The sequence below is a fragment of the Leptonychotes weddellii genome, chromosome 8 (assembly GCF_054177405.1).
Source record: "Leptonychotes weddellii isolate Sample4059 chromosome 8, ASM5417740v2, whole genome shotgun sequence".
In the NCBI taxonomy this organism is placed as follows: domain Eukaryota; kingdom Metazoa; phylum Chordata; class Mammalia; order Carnivora; family Phocidae; genus Leptonychotes; species Leptonychotes weddellii.
This window is the reverse complement of record NC_138376.1, coordinates 12,849,311-12,868,598: the sequence shown is the minus strand read 5'-3', so window position 1 is coordinate 12,868,598 and position 19,288 is coordinate 12,849,311. Positions and strand designations below refer to the sequence as shown.

The window sequence follows — 19,288 nt, the reverse complement described above, 5'->3', positions numbered from 1 at the left end:
CACCATGCTCTGTCCCCTCACCCTACTTTATTTTTATTTTTAGTACTTTCACTAAAGTACCTGACATCATTTATTCTTTATTCATTTGCTTGTCTTCCCCACTAGGATGTATATATTCTCCACAAGGACAGATTTCTGTGGTTTGTTTTTGCATCCTTAGTGCTTAGAAGAGGGCCTGTACATAGAAAGCACTCTATAAATGCTTGTTAGCACTGCCCCATGTTAAAGTTAAATGCCTTGCTTATTATTATATGTATCAGCTGGTTATATATTATATAAAAATATAGAGATATAATATAATGTAGGCTTCCTGTAGTGAGATAACATTTGATAAAAATGGTGTCAATCAAGGTATGGTTTACAAAGGTATTTTTTGAGGAGAGTATATTTCCAACTATCTCACTGTATGAGAGCTGCATGGTTTCTGTTAATTTTGAACTGTGCTTCAAGTGTCCTCAGATGGATCTCCCTTACCACCCTGTGAGTGACATGGGCTGGGGCATTCTATCAGCAGGACATACTTTGGCTGGTATCTTATGTCCTGGGGAAACAGAGGTGGATGGGAGGTGGAGTCTCCCGTGGGAACCTTGACCAGGTCCCTCTTTTTTTTCAGATGTGGACTTTCTGGGGAATAATAACTGGAGGGGGGGGATTGTGTTTGTATTTTTTTACTGCCACAAATGTTCTCTCAAAGATGCTGCATAACACAGCCTCTGCTTTTAATAAGTTAAAAGACTGAGTGGAAATATATATATGTGTATGATATACATATCTATCTATATATTTATCTATCAATACATATATATATAAAAGATTAGATATAAAATATCTATAGTTTAAGCTTCTTGAGGTTCGGAAACCAACCTAAATTGTTCAGGTTGCCCCCAAGGAGAGTTGACCATTTCTCTTATCACTCCATAGAGATTTCTCTTATTCTCTTATCTCCCCATAGAGATGAAAACAGCTCTGTGTATATCATAATGGCTTTTTAAAAATGAATAATTCTTTATTTTGTCTTTTAGATTTGAACTGAGCATTAAAATCATCTGGGAGTCCTCTTTTCAAGTATATGCTCAGTTACTCAGGAGGTCTTAACCTGAGCCCCATAAATGGAATCTATAGACTCATAGATTTCCTGATACACAAAAAGATCTATTCCCAAAGGCTGAAAAACACTGAGCTACACATAGATACCTAGATTGTGGATCTCCTCTGCTCAGAGAAATGGTGGGGTGAGGAATCAGGAAGGCATGGGGGATGGGGTGGTAACTTGTGATGACAAAGGGTGGCCCTTTGGAATGGACGTGCCCACAGATGACCTTCTTTACTCATCAGAGTTCACCTACCTCTACTTAGCAGCCCAACTATGTCACAGCAGGCTTATGAGTGGGAGAGAAAAATCTGAGATTGGGTCTGAATTTAGGGAGAGACAACATCTTGCATGCTATGAGTGAGTAAGAAACTGAAAGGTATAGAGTTGCCCTGTCTTGACATTATGACTCCCCAGCACACCCCCAGAGAGAGCCCAAAGGCCTTCTAGATTGTTTAGTCATAACACACCTGTCGGTCAAAACCAGGCCAGGACACAGGGGACATAGAAGCCCTCTTCCTGACCACGTCTTTCATTTGGCAATAATTACACACCGTGGCTTGACACCTCATATGGTGATGTCTTCTATTAGTATTAACTATTATTTTATTATTTCACCTTTGTGTGTATATACTAGGCTCAACCAGATTTAAGATTTAACCAAATCAAAAGCTTTGTCAAATATTGACCATGGTGCACACACACAGTTGGTACTTAATCATTTTTTCAAATGAATAAATGACAATGCATGAAATAAGTAAGACGCTATATCTATCTGGCACTTGCTCCAAGGTAAAGAGCCGAAGTAAGGCCTGTCTCTTGAAAGCAGGTTATTTTGAAACTTCCTCTAATATCAATGAAAGCTTTATCAGTTCTAAAATTCTGTGACCATGCATTGAGAGTTTTATATGATGATAACATATCTACACCATCCTTAATACTTTATAAAGTGCTTGCACACACGTTCTCAATAACTGTGTACTATTTTAAAATGTAGAGGGGCTCTGAGGGGGTTCTCTGATCTATTTCAACTCTCCCCGATGGCTACCTGAACAATTCAGGTTGGTTTCCAGAGAAATAAGTTCCCTAGCTCCCTTCAGGTTAGGATCTGATGGTTTCCTCAGTTACTGAGTCCTCTTCCTGCTATTTAAGTCTGTATGCTCTCATTCTATCTTTAGTAGTCATTTAGATAAGACCTGGGGAGTTAATGTTTTCCTGGCGAAACCTGGAAGAACACTTTGCTGTTCTTCTTCTTCTTTCATGAAGATTTGAGAACGCTTAGCAATGAAAGAGGCAGGTTGATCTACTTTAAATAAGACAGCCTGGCTCTAATGGGAGTTCTTAGGGCACCAGCCAGTGGCAGCCTGTCAATGGTGAATACAAATATCTCACTGATGTTACTATTTGGTTTGAATAAAAAGCACCGGTAGAAAAATGTCCATTAGAGATAACAGTCAACTTTGAATGGCCTTACTTCAATAATGAGTCTCCAATGAGCTAGAAAGATCGGGCTGGGAGGATTCCAAAGACCTGATGAATCATTAAGGGGTTAGAACCACACTGTGGCAAAGGAGAGTGTTATTTCTTAATTTGACAAATACTACTCATTAAACCCAGGGCAGCATCACAGATGGCAACGGGAAAAATATTCCAAAGCTAAAGCTAGAATAGCAAACATAAGTACTGTTGTGGAATGAAAGAATCTTTCAGGAAAGCATGCAACTGGTTATGTACAGCAATAATCCTTATACTGTGGAAGAGAAAAGGGGGTGATTCCCTTTAGATCAGGGCCAGCCACGTATGGAGGCAACTAGTATGAAGTGTCTAGGCTGACCCCCCACCATCACTCTGACCGTCACAATGGTGGTTTCCAGGTACTCACTCCTTTGGATTGTCATGGAAGGACACTGTTAGCACGTAGAGTTGACAAACTGACCCAGTAATAGTCATTTCCATATTCATTCATACTGGTATCTGAGAAATTAGCAGAGAGCATTCCTCGAGGCAACCGATCAGGGGGATTCAATAGTAAGAAAAAAAAAAGTCCAGACTAAGGGACATGATCTGAGAAAGAGGCATGAGATGCAGTCTTGAAGATCTTGGGTTTGGAGCAGAACGCAAGGAAGCATGGAAGTTTGGAGGTGACCACATTAGGGATACCCAATGCTGGTTTTGCTGATGCCAACATTTTTCCATAATGGCTCTGTTGGGAGTTTCTCCAATTAAATGAACAGAAGAGTCTGTGTCTGACCCAAGGCAGTTTCCTTCCCCCTCTCCTCTCTTTGTCACCAGTATCACTCCTCCGTGGACTCGGCCCTTTCTCCCTAAAGCTCTCTAAGGTTAAGCCTAATTGATTGACCATAGGACAAGGAGCAGGGTCAACAGAAACTCCCACTGTGAAGGCACAAAATAATCTTAAGACCCCTGTTGTACAATATCTGCCTTAATTAGTTTACGGATATGATATGTTGTACATTATCCAATTATCTGCTTCCAAAATTACCAAAAGTCCATATGGCTGTTTAGCAAGGTCACAAATGCCAGGCATTGCCATTGCAAGGGTTTGGAAGAAACCCAACTTCATGTCTATGTGGAAAATGGAACCCCAAAGAGGTAGCAAGCTTGTAATGGTTGTAAGAAGACTTCTACATAAGCTCACAAAGCCATGAAAGAGGTGTTCGATATATGTGTTTGGCTCCAAATTAAAGACACTTCCTACACTCTTGCCTTTTCATTTTAGTAACATCTAGCTCAGTCACTTGTCCCAAATCACTTCATTTTCTTAAGTCAAGTTTTGGCTTATTACCATACAGATGGGGATTCTGGATTTCTTTTTTTTAAGTGAGAATTCTCAGTTTGCTATGTTAATCAAGCAGAGTGACATCCTTTTTGATTGCCTGGTGAATTATGAAACCAGATCAAGTCACAGATTTTGCACTTATTGTAACAAAAAGCAAGGAAGAGTGAGTTAGTCTTAAATCCAGCTGTCCCATTTATGAGCTTGGTAGCCCCTAGGGAAATTGCTTAACCTCTCTGAACCTTTTATTTTTTTCTAATTTATAAAAATCAGGATATGGTTGTCATCTAAGGAAAGTTGTGGGAATTAAATGAGCTCATGTTTGAAGAACAGGCTTAGCACAGTATATAGTGCCATTAAAAATCAGGAATATTTCCTACATGGGTGTCTCAGATTAATGTTAATGGGAATTTGGGAAGGTGAGGAGGTGGTTTGACCAAAAGAAGGTGGTGGGAGGGATTCCTGAGAGGTGGGACTTATTTAATATATAGTTTTTTGTCCTGAACTCTGAATTAGGTCAGAAATTGTGTATCTTTGTCAATTAATAATCACTAACTCACTGAGTACATATTTAAAGTGAAAGTACATTTTTCTGGGGGCAGGGCACATGAAGGGGCAGAGTTAACGGAGTTACTTTTCCAAACTGATAATCATGTGAGTTTTAAGACAATTGGAAGGGTTAGGAGTGGAAGAAAGTCTGTGAACTTGAAGAACCTTCATATTCTCCCTTGAGGTGTCCCCTGTTTTTTTTTTAATGTCATTTACTTTGCAGAATCTGAGACCTCCTTCCAAACTCCTCACTAATGTGGAAATGCATTTGTAAATATTGAGAAGCTGAGCTAGGACTCTGAATATGTCCTGCATACATGCAGTGCCAATGACTCAGACCTCCTCTTTCATCCAAGATGGGGCCAACCATGTACCAGCACGGCTTGTCCAGCTCACTGTTCCTGGCATTCAGATACCAGTGACCTGAATCTCTCAGAATAGGTTCTGTTTACTATTCAGCCCCTCAAAAATAAATGCGTGAATAAAAAACCAAATGGGGATAACTCCAGAGAGACAAGTGAAGAATAAGTGCATTTGCAACGAATGGTCCTAATCAAGTGTTAGCTAAAGAGCTGCTGATGAGCTGGGAGATGTTCTTTGGGTGTTGGGGTGGATTTTTCATAAAGGTGGCTTGACTTCTTTCCTAGATCAGAATTTCATTACATGTTATTCACTGAAGTCACTTCTCTTTCAGGACTGCGGCTGCCAAGAAATTGCCTGTCCTTACGGTTGGGTGTCTTTTCAATGACTTCAGAGGCAACTTGCAAACAGTGTTGCCTAGATATCCCCTCTGCTTGCAGTGACTCCAATTACAGTAGCTGTTTTTGCTCATTTTGTATCCTCACTGTGCTCTCTATTTATTTATTTATTTATTTATTTATTTATTTATTTATTTAGAGCACAAGCCAATGTGCGTGAGCAGGGGAAGGGACAGAGGGAGACGAAGAGGGAGACTCTCAAGCAGACTCCCTGCTGAGCATGGAGCCCAACACAGGGCTCCATCTCACAACACTTAAGATAACGACCTGAGTGGAAATCAAGAGTCGGATGCTCAACTCGCTGAGTCACCCAGGTGCCCCCTCACAGTGCTCTTTAAATAAATAGTGATGGGATGGAAAAGGAGTGAATAGGATGATGGGGACTGAGACGTTTGGAAACATAAATAAGGCACTTTGGAGTTCTTGGTACAGAGCCTGATGCCTTTCCATGGTCACTGAATTTGCCCTTTACTCACCATTGCATGATTCAACCATACTGGAAAGATACCATCTAGGGCCTTAGGGTAAACGAGCTCTCGATCGTAGAGAAAGAGGATCCAGAATGACAAAAATACAAACTGGAAAATAAAATACAAAAATAGCATCATTAAGTCTGTTTTCCATCAGAGCTTTCTAAGTTAACCAAGGAAACTTGGAGAAATAAAAATAGAGACCAGTTTTAAAGATATCCTATAGACAGGTTATAGAAATATAAAATGAAGACAAACTTCCTGACTGTTGAATTGCTATGTCCACACTCTGGGGATTCCAGAGAATTGGGGATCAATTACTCGTCCTCGTGGCAATCAAGGAGCATATAGATAAACAGGATTCACAGACCATTAAGTCATTCTATTTTAACCAATGACCTCTCTAGTCTAAGCTTTCACCAGGAGTACTGAGATCAGCCACATGGGTGGTTTGAGTCTTACACTTTCCTTGCCCACCCTCTGAGTAGGCATAACAAGGGGATGCAGGGAGACTGGGAGAGGGCAGAAGTGACAAGCGCCCAGGATAATTCACAAGCTAGTTAATGAGAGTTGCATCTCCCCCTTGCTCAGAGCTTTGGAACGATCCTCATCCTCTCATGCCCCTTGGCTGTCTTATCAAAGTGTCTGTCCTCTGTGTTACAAAGTCAATGCAGAGATGGGGGAAAAATAACCATTAATTTTCCAATCTTCCTATCTTCTTAAATTCCAAAGACTCCATTTCTAAGCCCTAAAAAAAAAAAAAAAAGAATAAACTCCATTGCTACTAAAAACCTGGTCTTTAGATGTATGGGAGTGGAGGAGGAGGTATGCTGCGAAGTAAAACTGGAATGCCAGGACTTGCTCTGTTATCTGAGAACTCGTCAGTGTTTGGGCAGTTTCATTTTGCTTTTAAGTCTGAAGTTTCAATACTGTAGGATGCAGGACAACGACAGGCGGAGGGAGGCAGTCATTTCTAAGCATAGGCCCTGCTGGGCAGCCAGCAGGCTTGATCTCAGTTTGTTTCCATTCTAACCAATGAATGAAAACAGAAGCAGTGTCATCGAAACGTGGGCAGTATCAGCAAATACGCTCACTGTCGCTGGCATATGTCGGGCCCCCTTCCAGTGTCCATTCATTCAGCAAAATGAATGAGGTACTCACTGTGCACCCCACACTAGATTATTTTGGACAGACTGTCTTGCTCTCTCCCCAATTGTCTTTTCCACGAGCCAACTCTGAAGTTCTCATACCCTCTCCCCACCCCTTTTTTTATGGTTTCCACTTGCAGAAGTAACATATGCTCATTGTAGCAAGTGAAACAAGATGTATAAAAGGGAAAATGAGTCATCTGTCTCCCCAGCACCCTGCATTCCCAGGACTCTGGTGGAGCCAAAGCTATCTTAGTTGTAGTTTGATTAAGAAAGATCCTTCAAACTTCCCCATTAGACATCCACAAGGATCTTGAATCAAACTTTTACAAAGATAAGAAGGCAGTGATAATTCTGGTCAGTAATGAGCCTTCTTTCCTGATGACACTGGGCAACACGGCGCAGTCCTCAGACAAGACATTCATGCAAATGCACTTGCTCTGATTCACAATAACGGGCACCTGAACAGCCTTGCTGCCCAGGAGAGGTGTTGTTCATCCAAATGGACATGTGTATTATATCACTAACACATCTTTGTGACTTACTGTGGAGATCGGAAAAGCCAGCGTGGTAAAAAGCAGGTCTCTGAAGGCGGTCATGAACTTAATGTCTTTTTCCCCCTTAATTCTTTTTAGCACATCTTCCATGCAGGCGACCCCGTAGAAAATGGCCTGCAAGAGCTAAATTCATTACAACAAATGAGGGCATTTTCATTTGCTTTAATTAATACATTCTTCACTGACATAAAGCTCCATCCCTCTGGGAGCAATGTTGATTTGAGAAGGAGGGGGCTGTTGGCTGTGTTGGTTGAGAGCCAATTCAAGGGCTGGTCTTCCAGCTCAGTGGGCCCTGACCTTGCTCGCTAAAACTGATTGAGTAAAGTCGTTTAGAGGATAATAATGTGTACAGTATTTAGTGTAATGGACTCGAGCTAAAATGGAAACAAAATAAAGAGTCAGCTTAAAAGGAGAATGTAATGAGAGATACCTTAGCTGCACGGAGGTAGGCAAAACCAAATAAACAGCACAAGGGCAAAGAGCCAGACACAATGGTGGATATATTCTGGCCTCTTCCCAGGAAGAAAAAAAAGTTAACTGCCCAGTGCTGCAATCTCATTAAAGAAGCTGGAATCAGGGTCAAGAGCGCCACAAAGGAGCTCTGTGATCTCCTGAGGGAGAGTCACAAAATGGCGTCTTGCTTATCTGAGAGAGAAGCCAATGTCCTTCTCTGATTGAAAGGGGGTACCTGAAGGCCTTACAAAGAAAATCTGGCTAAGGGAGTGATTTAAATCCACAAGGATAGGGGCGCCTGGGTGGCTCAGTTGGTTAAGCGACTGCCTTCGGCTCAGGTCATGATCCTGGAGTCCCGGGATCGAGTCCCTCATCGGGCTCCCTGCTCGGCAGGGAGTCTGCTTCTCCCTCTGACCCTCCTCCCTCTCATGCTCTCTGTCTCTCATTCTCTCTGTCTCAAATAAATAAATAAAATCTTTAAAAAAAAAATAATACATAAATAAATAAATCCACAAGGATAGAGCAGACCAGGTGCTCTGGTGCACCACTAAGTACCATGAGGTCCTGGAGGTGACGTCAAAGAGAAGTAGGGCCCTTTTCAGTGAAGTAAGACCAGCTAAGGGCATACTGCCCATTCTTACTGTTTTGCACAAATCTGTGGCTTTTGATTGAAGGCCTCATGGGTCACAATACAGAGTTATGGTTGGTTTTGATTGTACTTGCACTAGATCCCATCCTATTCCGTGAAAGCTCTGGGTACAAAAGGGGCAATCAAGACTCTGCTCTGAGAGTATGAGTCAGGCAAGGTCTGGAACCTAGGGCATTGCTCTCAGGTTGGATCAGGTTGGTTATTGGGGAATGACCTCTAAGGTCTGAATTCTAGGAAAAAGAAGTTCTAGCAGAGCTGGCCTCCTCCCATTCTTTAGCCTGAAGGGGTAGGTGAGGGAGGATCCAGAGGTGAATTGGGCCAGCCATATGCCCAGCTGGGTCCTCAGACCAGCAGCACCGATGTCACCCAAAAGCTTGTGAGAAATGCAGGACCTCAGCCCCACCCCAGACTATGGAATCAGAATCTCTGGGAGTGGGGTCCAGCAACTGGTTAACAAACTCCCTAGGTGATCCTTACATATGCTAAATTTCTGGAAATGCTCACTGGATTAGACATAAATTTATCACTGAAAATTCCTATTGACTACTTAAAGCAATAATAACAGATTTCATTGATTTCTTGTTATGTGCCAGGCTCTGATCTAGGTTTTTAAATTTCTCATAACCACTTTATGAGGTAAGTCTTATTATTGTGCTCTCTCCCAACCCATTTTACATATAAGGAAACTGAGGCATAGAGACATAAACAAACTTCCCTTAAATCTCATGGTGGGTAAATGGGGATTCAAAACCCAGAGTCTGGTTCTTGAATCAGACTTAAAAAAAAAAAGTCAGGTTTCTTTTGTTTTTTTTTAATCATTTATTTGACAGAGAGAGAGTACAAGCAGGGGGAGCAGCTGAGGGAGAGGGAGAAGCAGACTCCCCACTGAGCAGAGAGCTCGACACAGGGCTTGATCCCAGGACCCCAGGACCATGACCTGAGCCAAAGGCAGATGCCCAATCAACTGAGCCACGCAGGCACCCAAAAGTCAGGTTTCTAAGAACAGTTTAGGTAAAACACTGTGGGAGGTTGGAAGAAAGGCAACTATCTCTTGGTGGGAGAATTAAAAATGACTGTGAAAAATACTGATGCCTGATTTTCAACCTATCCCCCCAGAGATTCTAATTTCCTAAGAGGTGTGGTCTGGACTTCAGGATTTCTAAAAATTCTCCCAAGTGATTTTAACTGGGACTGCTAAGGTTGAGAACCAGTTGCGTAGAGGAACTTCTGTTTGGACATTTGGATCTGGCCTTCCCAATAGAGGTGGGACAGTGAAGATCCAGGGAGCGAACCCTCCTGGTGGGATGAGCTTGGAGAAAGAGAGAGAGAGAGAGAAGTGGAAAGTGAATGCAGGGGCAACACCCTCATCCACAGGGCATGAGGGGCAAGGGGACAGCAAAGTAGCAAAGAATGATCAGATGGTAGAAAACCGAGAAAGTACAAGAGTCCCATGGTCCATGAAGGGAGGAAGAAGTTTTGAGCCAGAAGGGTGGTTCCAGAGAGGGGTGGGCAACAGTTTTACATGTCACAAAGAGGTGGCCACCCCAATACTCATCATCTACTTTTGACATTCAGCCCTTGGGCTGTAGAATTTGGAGCAATCTTTTGTACATGGATGTTAGAGGAAGTCACCTCCTCCTCCACTCTTTCCACTCCCCCAGAGCAGCTCTCACCTCATCCCTGGTTTCACTTCCAGCTGTTCAGGCCACAGCAGGCAGCTGTTTTAGTTAGAAAGGCGGGCATGGGGCCTGGGCCCTGGCGCGGAGGCCCGCGCTCTTCTATCAACAGAGCAATTAATCACTTACTGAGCACTGAGCGTCTGCCAGGTTTTCCGTCTTTGGGGAGAGGCTACCTCCACCCAGCATGTGAAGTCCGTGTGACCACTTTCCTTAGCAAGAGCTTCCTAGAGTCACCATGAGTCAAGCTCGTCCTAACTTTCTCTGGCTCTTCCCAAAAATGTGGAAATTGGATTGGCAGGAAAGAACACATTACTCAGAGCCTCCCTGGCTTCTCCTTCAACAATAAAACTTTTCTCCACACTGCAAATTTGCCAATCACCTCTCCACCTCTCCCCACACACACCCCTACCCCCCACCGCCCAGCCCCACTCACATGTATATGCTAACTGTGTACGTGGAGCAGCCTCGTCCCCACTGATCTCAATCTGCATTGACATGCCATCAACTGTATCAACAGGAATATTTGTGGAGCCCTCACAAAGGAACTCAGGAGGGAGGCGCTAGGGTGTTGCCAAGAGAAATAAGCCAGAACTAGGGCAGAGAGGAGCCACACAGCAGAGCTGGAGGGCAAGGCGCCATGAGCTCCTTCAATGGGGAGGTTTCTTGGAGGGCCCTGAGGACAGGTTAGTATCAACTCACCCAATGCGACATGGGTCTGCTCATCCCCTGACGACAGTACAATGAAGTGTTTGTAAAACAAGCACAGAAAGAACAGTCAAGGGAGAAAATGGTAGCTATCAGGGACTGAACTGTGTCCCCTCAAAATTCTTATGTCGAAGTTATAACCTTCAGTGGTTGTATGTGGAAATAGGGTCTTTAAAGAAGTAAATACGCAAAAACAAGGTCAGTCAGGGTGGGTCCTGATCAAGTATGACTGGTGTCTTTCTAAGAAGAGGAGACTAGGATGCAGACCACATGCACCATGAGGCAGGACCATGTGAAGACACGGGGAGAAGAAAGTGGCCATCTGCAGGCCGTGGACGGGGCTTCAGGGGAAATGACCCTGCAGACGTCTTGATCTTGGACTTTCAGCATCTGAAACTGTGAGAAAATTAATTTCTGTTGTTTAAGTCACCCAGGCTGTGGTACTTTGCTTTGGCAGTCCGAGCAGACCAACACAGTAGTGATGAAACAAGATGGCAACAACCAGCCTCCTTTGAAGAATATCACAACAAAATGACTGTCATTTACATTTCTCAACTATTTGGGCTGCCCAAGAAAGCAGAGCTGATGGTATCTCGATCAGGGTTTATTTCAAGCTACAGCTCTGTGATTTATCGCTTCTACCAATTCTTTTCTAAGTCTGTTTGTTCCTTGTGCCTTTTTCTGAAATGTTGCTGGTCTAAGTTTGTTAGCTGGCTTCCGTTTTTGCTGCTCGCTAAAAAATTTACCACCTGGGAAGGCTGAATTACATTTTTTATAAGTAGTGCAATTTAAGAAACCATAGCTAAAGGAAATTTTGTTTTTACATTCACATGTCTTCACAAGACTCACAAAAATCTTGAAATGATGGAAACTTCGCCTTTCTAAGTCATCAAGTTAATTTCTTTGCCTTTAAGCCAGAACCTTCTTCAACTATCTCAGGAAATGAGAATTTCTTCTATTTAAAAAATAATTCCAGAGAGGGAGATTCCACAAGTTTCCTGAACAAGACATTACAAATCTTATTGGATGAGTCAAGTCACCCAACGCCCAGCCCAGCTCTGTGCCTGACTTGAACAGGCTGGGACTTTCTTAGGTCTTGCCTTTGAAATGATGCAAGACTTGCAGTAGGAGACTATTCCAGAATAAAAGAGCAAATGGAGACTAATTGTGGTGAGTATTTTCTATAACTGTGGCAGTGAGGGTAGTTTGGGGGCAGGTAGAGGAAGCCTTTGCTAAAATAGATCTGCACTATATATGTAATAGACTGTTTCAAGCATCATTCATGTGCATTTAGCTTAAGTAAAAAACTGAGATAAAAAACACAGAAGAAATGATATGAAGAATATAGGCTGGCATGAAGAGGAGGGGGAAAAGAAAAGAGAAGAAACCAAGAGAACACTGAAGGACAGGTTGGAAAAAGAATTCTAAGAATGTTCAGCCAGGGTTGCATAGCGGCTGACCACTGGCTTCAGAGTAACAGCAGGATGGGTAGGCTCCCTTACAGGTGGGGTGGGGTTCCCTAGAAAGTGACTCTGACCAGGTAGACCCAGGTTCTGGTCATTTATTCATGCAACCAACATTCACAGAGTGCCTGTTAGGTGTCAGAAACTCAGAAACTGTATTAGACATAGTACAGGCTAGGGCGGGTTCTGAGCTCATGTGTCTTTATTAAGAAGAAGAGAGGAGAAAGAGGAGGAGGAACCCTTTCTGTATGTTTACTATTTTACATCATGTAGGTCAGGTTCCTTGGGAAACAGAAGCAGATTCTTAGATCTGCCTGCAGAGTGTTCATTGAGGAGTGCTCTCAGAACAGCTGTGAGAGGGAGGGAAGGGGGCAGGGGGAGCAGGAAAGAGCAGCAGGAAAAGATGAAAGGCAATGCCCTTGCATGGAATCAGCTGGGCCCCAAAGGAGCTGTGGAGCTGAGCTGGCGCTTCAGAGTCGTCCTGGAACCTGGCCTTTCTACCCCAAATCAACCAGTCATTGGATGCAGCAACCCCAGGGAGGGCCCTGAGCCTTGTCTAGGCAGCTCCCTTCTGCTAAGGGCATTTCTGGGACAGGACCTCAGCTGTGAATCATCAGCAGCCAACACTCCTCCCGGAAGCTGGGGAACGAGTACCTTGATGCTGGGGACATGAGGGGGATCTGGGGGCCACACCAAGGCATCCACTCCATATGAGGATACTGAGGCTCAGGGATGTTAGGTAACTCACTCAAGATCACACAGCAACTGAACAGCAGAGCTAGCATTCACCCCCAGGCAGCCCGGCTCCAGAAGCTGGATCTTCAATCACTGACCTCTCTACGGTGTGTAAAGAACCTACCAGAATGTCACGGTTGCCCAGTTAAGTTACAGCTATTTTATTTTGGGTGTTGGTGGTGACAATTTCCTGCCATCAGTTGTCATCCTTTCAGCTATCTGAGAGCTGAAAACAGTGGCCTTAAGCATTTTTGTGAATAGACAGTCAAGTGTATTCCTGAGCGGAGGAGTTGAGCTTAAGAGTTCCACAGATGAATGTATTCGCCTGATGATGGAAATTAAAGGTTGGCCCCAAGTGGGTCCTGTAACATAAATGGATCCCTGTCTTCTCATTGTTTGTGAGCTGCTTTGGAGTTTGGACCAGTGGAAGGTCCTCAAGGATTTCTCTTCCCCCGGTCCTGCTTTGCGATCTCTGAGGACCTATGTGATGAAGTTGCTGTTGTCAGGGTGACAGCTTGAGGAGAACGAGGTCAGAACTGCACGAGGCTTGGGCAACTTCATGATAAATGGTGGGAAAGGTCGTGTCTCTGTTGGTTAAGCGGGGAGGGGCCACCCAGAATCTCCCCTGGAGATCCCAGTTATGTGGCACAATGTTTCAGGAGGAATTTTATTTTTAAAAAGAGGAAAACCCAGTACACTGTATAAAGCCAACAAGTTAAATTGTAGCTAAAATTCCCCTCCATCCCCACCTCCTATCTTAAGTTCCCTGAGGTCAGGGGCAGTCCCTGGATGGAAATGGAGTGGATAGAGAGGAGGGGACCCAACATTTGTGGAAGTCCCAGGCACTGGAAGCCTGAACTGACATGAGCACCCTGAGGACGTCCACAGCACTGCCATGTCTCCACACCCAGCTTCAGGGGCATCCCCATTCGGCATGACTCACTGCTCTCTGCTGGAGCCTGACAACTCTACTCCCAGGATGGCCCCGGTGCCTGAAGGCTGTACCTGTACAGCTAAAGGTAGCTCCACAGTGGCCATCCTCTGGCTGGGAAACTGGAGCATGCACCCTGCAGAGAGAGAACCTGAACAGTGAGGCGGGTGGGCAACTCTTGCCTGGATCTAGAACCCACCAACCAGGGTGCTGTGAGGTGACCCATGTCCCACTAAATCACCTTGCCTTCTGCATGGCCTCTACTCAAAGATGAGAAACTAGAAGCTCATCACCACCCTCCTATCTTTGCTCCTCAACATCCAGTGTGTACAGCATTCTGAGAGCTTCCTGCGTGTTGAGTCATGCATCCCTCATGGTCATTCTGTGATGAGGCAGTCCTTTTATTTCTATTTGGCAGGTTTGGAAACGCAAAACACAAAGAAATACCTAGCCCGGGATCATAGACCCTGGAGGTGGTAGAGCTGAGGTGCCATCCCAGAAACTCATGACAGTAGAGCTCATGCTTATAACCATGCAGCTACACAGCCTCTCTCTCCCAACAGAGAATTGGCTGCCTCTTCCCTGGGGTGGGTATACTCCCTCATTAGGCAAAAACTCAGATCTCCCCTCTCTTTTCTTTACTCTCCTTGGGCACTGGGCAGGAATTGGTCACTGTCACCAACTCTCAGTGGCACCCCTCCCATGCCACCCCCTGCCACCAATCCTGTGTGTCTTCTCTTTGAATGCTATAGGATGCTTCAAGAAGAAAATGGGGATGCTCAGAATGTTGACCTGCACTAAGGTGGATTGTGCTCTTGAAATGAGGCATAACTGATATTCAGCCAAGTAAAAATTAAAGCTATTTAAAGGGAGGGGGGTAAATTTCCTGGAGAGCAGCAAAGGGTACTGACTTCAACAAGCTTACATAAAATAAATTTAAGAGTATTACAGCCAGTTATGAGACTCTGTGCCTTTATAAACACAACTATTCACTAATAATTAATCATTAGTTAACACCAATTAATCATTAGGAAACATAACTATTAAATCAGCCCATGAGGCCTTAAGAGCGAGAAATGTTAAGGCCCAGGATCTCAGCTTGAGTAACATATTTGGAATCTATCTTTAAATTGATCCTCTGAAACACAGTCAACCCATCTTCACCAATTAGAAAACTTTGCATTAAGTCATACTTTCAAGATGGCACCTAACAGACCCCGGAAGGGAAACAGCCACAGGTAAGCAAGGCCCTCTCTGCTCATTTCAAGAGACAAAAGATGTCAGAAGAGATAATACTGCTCAGGAAGGCAGAAAACGCTGAAGGTCAGTGCAGTCAACATACCAAGTCGCTTAATTTTTCTTCTGGGGGCACTCCGCGCCAGCCACTATAGCAAATACAATGTAGAATGTTAGGAGACAAAACTCCTGTTTTAGAGCCATTTACAGTTTGATTGGAATGTTAAAGACTCACATGTAGGTGGAAATAAGAAAATAATACTATACATAAATAAGCAGAGACTGAGAGATGCTGTAAAAACTCAGGGAAAGGAAAAACAAATGTGGATTGGAGTTGGTCAGCAGAGATTCTAAGGAAAACATGGGATTTTGGGTGGTCTATGAAAGTGGCAAAGTGGTGGAGAGGCAGGTAGGTCTTTCATCCAAAGATGGTGTGAATACAGGCAGAGTGGTGATGGCAAGAAGCCTAGGGACCAACACTGGAGAAGACACAGGTCTTCCTGGAGAAGAGACCAGCTTTTCTGGGGACAGGGGGACTTGAAGGCTGAGTAGGCAGGTGAGCTCTTAAGTCAGGAGTTTGCAATTGGTTCCATAAAGTAGGAGGGAGCTACTGTGATTTCTTGAGTAGCAGAACCACCCTGTGCAAGCAGGCTCATGATGTTTATAACAAAACCAAACCAAAACCAGTGCTTTGGAAAGATGAATCTGGAATCTGAGAGGTTGACAGATGGATTGCTAATAAGAGGGCAATGAAGAGATAATCTCGTTCCCCAGGTACAAATTAATAAGAGCCTATAATTAGAGGGATAGTAAGATTGGGGAAGAAGGGACTGAACCTAAGGAAAGGAAAAACATAGGATTTGGTGGCTGATTCATCAGGGAAGCGAAAAGGGGATTATTACTAGGAAAGAATAGTGTCTTTGACAAGATAAGTGTTTTTTTCCATTCTTGGAAATATGAGGGCTCTGGGGCATGGAACTGAGAATGAAGAAGTCAGGGAGCTGGTTCATGATAGTAGGTGGAAAGTCTGTTCTCAGCCATGCTTACTGTGAGGTGGGACATCCATACTGGAATTTGGTTTAGATTCCACCATCAATCCTGGCTACAGAACCCCCTGTCTTTTAGTTGACTATTTTTTTTAAAAGGTTTTATTTATTTATTTGACAGAGAGATAGCGAAAGAGGGAACACAAGCAGGGAGAGTGGAAAAGGGAGAAACAAGCTTCCCGCTGAGCAGGGAGCCTGATGTGGGGCTCGATCCCAGGACCCTGGGATCATGACCTGAGCCGAAGGCAGACGCTTAACGACTGAGCCACCCAGGGGCCCTTAGTTGACTTTTTAATATAAAGCCAATAGATACTCAAAGCTGAGGTTTTCACTGTTATTATCCTAGCTCCAAAAAAGCATTTCTTTGTGGTTTTTTATTTGTGTGTTTGTTTTATAAAATTCTATGATTGAAAGAAAGAGTCACCTTGATAATTTCAAGTACACAAGAGCTGCCAGGGCTCGAATCTTTCAAGCCCAAATCAAAAGCCAGCAAGTGGCCAGAGAGGAGGAAGCAGAACCTCCAGGCCCCTTGGATTTGAATCTGAATTTCCCCTCCTTAGCACTATAGAGTGTCACTTTTCCCGACCATGCATAACCTCTGCTTAGGATTGTGATTCCCAAGGATTGGAATATTTTGCCCAGTTTCTGAAATCAGAGGTTTTTATGGCACCCTACATTTTAGTTAAAAAATCTCAAACATTAGTTAGCATCCCCAAAGGCTGTACTATTTTTAGCTTTTAACTTTAATATTTTTACATACTCCCAAAACAGTTTTTAAAAACCTATTTTTTTCCCATTCATTCACACTTCATTCATCAGAATGTGGTCAGCTGGGCTACAGAGACAAGATGGAATTGAGTCATAGGATTGGTTGGTAAATTGTTGAAAATGTGTATTTGCCATTTGGTTGAGTGATTCATCCTTTAAGATGGAGCCTGAGCCTATAAAAAATTGAAGTGGGATCTGAACATGGCAAAATGTGTTCGCTTTTCTTAGATAAATCTGTTAGTCTGTGCTGGAAAATGGCATCATTCCCCCATTGGAAATTGTGCTTCCCACGCAACATACGCCACTCCGCCTTCCCTCACAGATTTCCCCAAGCAAAGTTCAAAATCCCGCTTGTGTTTGTAGTCAATCCCATGGTGAAACCATTAATTTAGTCTTTCCATTTGAGCTCATCTGAGAAGAACTCCAAGATATGATTCTTTTCAAAAGAGTGTTTAACAATTAGCACAAAAGATAGGAACCGATAACTTCTGAACTAGGTTTCTCAGAGCAAACTATCAAGTCAAAAAGAAAGCCAAAACTCATAGACAATGAAGAAGAAAGAAAAAGAATGGAATTTTGTATTTAATAAAACTCAAAGGTCATATGTGTAAAAACACTGTTACTATAGACAAATAGCTTGCTTCCTGGTATGGTCATATGGACTTACCAGATTTAGCAATGTCAAATACTTCCACTGTCCGCCATTGAGAAAGATTTTGGATTTCTGCTGGTCTCTTCCTCCTTTTTGTGAGATGTAATAATTGAGAAAAATATACCAGCTCATAACAAGGAAGTGGTATATGCAGGTACAAGTCCTCGTCATGGCTAGCTCTGACCAGGGAGTCGTGAATGACTCGGGTAGCTTTCCTCTGGTGTCCTTCTGCGGGTCACAGCCGGAGTCATAAAGCATGCCCGAGAGCTGTAAAACACACCCCTCTGGGATTTGGGAGTTCCAACAAGACTGAATTTTGCTTCTCTCATAGGCTCCCTCCCCGATAAACTTGGGAGACAGGATTATTGCTGGTTTTCAGATGCTTTCATTTAAATAATGATAAGTAATCCCCAGATTTGCATAAGTTTCAACGCTTAGGCTTTGAAGAGGAGCAGGGTGGGGGAGGCAAGATCTGCACTTTGCACTGTTTGGCTGGGGTGGGAGTTAAGGGACCTTATTGTGAAACACCAATGAACTCTAATCAATACTGTCAGGGCCATATCCTCGTCTTTCCTTTTTATCTGGGCGGAACAAGGAAGTTGGAATAATACTTCTTGAGAGATTAGGATCAGGTTGATAGACTAGACGGGAGAGATTATGGGCATGTTTATGGCACAGAGGGAGGTCAGTAGAAAGGGAAAGGATATTATAATCTTGCTCCTGAGTCTCTAGGGCCCTATAAAATCTGTAACAAACTGCTCCTCCAGGGAGCAGCCCCAAGGCTTTTTTTTTTTAGTTTTGTATCTATACCTTAGAGAACCAAAGGTTACCCAGGGTTGCCCCAGATCATTTACAAGGGTGTTTCTGTGCCCTGAGAAGAAAGACGCATAGCAAGAGATCTGTGGCCAAAGAAGCATAGGAAGAGGTGTGTAGTCATGGCCCACATACCTGAGTTTAGACATTGCTGGGAGAGAGTGGGGGTCTCTGCATTGCCTTAGAGAGGACGAGAATGTGCTTAGGCTGGGCAGACTTTACAGAACCGGGCCCTGCTCAAGCTCAACAGAAGGTACCTGAGAGAGCACTAGAAGTGTGATACCTTGTGACATCACCAGCTTGTTTCCCTGGGCAACTGACTCAGAGGGTTCTGAACAAATCCCCGAGGGAAAGGCTCCCAATGCTCTTATGTAAATCTGGAGCTGGTGCTGTTCAATGATTTAATCAGGGCTAACAAGTACTGGGAGAAAGAACTAGAGGCCACACATGGAGGGCAAAACAAAACCAAACTCACCTCCTAAGAGTCATCAAGAGAGAGGGTATATGGTGGCCAGGGGTGGGGAGAACAAACCTGAGCCTGCAGTAGAGGGTCTTCATTGAAAGTGTTCCCAAGGGAAAGGATGATCTGGCAAAGGTGACATAAAATTCTGTGCACATGTGCAAGACTGTTGAATCTCAGATCTGTACCTCTGAAACAAATAATGCAATATATGTTAAGAAAAAAAAAAAAAGAAGAAGAAGAAGAAGGTAGCAGGAGGGGAAGAATGAAGGGGGGGAAATCGGAGGGGTAGACGAACCATGAGAGACGATGGACTCTGAAAAACAAAC

The 19,288-nt window shown here is 43.6% G+C and overlaps 1 protein-coding gene across 2 annotated transcripts in view; it reads right to left on the bottom strand.

The window, feature by feature from the left end:
* Positions 1-18,161, bottom strand: part of ADTRP (androgen dependent TFPI regulating protein) — a 59,522-nt gene extending 41,361 nt beyond the window's left edge. Inside the window, exons 1-3 of one of the 2 annotated variants that reach the window (XM_006738037.3) lie at positions 17,702-18,159; positions 7,358-7,492; positions 5,671-5,772 (exon numbers count right to left, since the gene is read on the bottom strand). In XM_006738037.3, coding sequence (XP_006738100.1) covers positions 5,671-5,772; positions 7,358-7,492; positions 17,702-17,944 — 480 coding nt within the window. In that variant the 5' untranslated portion in view covers positions 17,945-18,159. Of the gene's footprint in view, positions 1-5,670; positions 5,773-7,357; positions 7,493-17,701 lie in introns of both variants that reach the window. The other variant, XM_031033258.2, reaches the window with a different exon arrangement.
* Between the last annotated feature and the right edge of the window lie 1,127 nt (positions 18,162-19,288).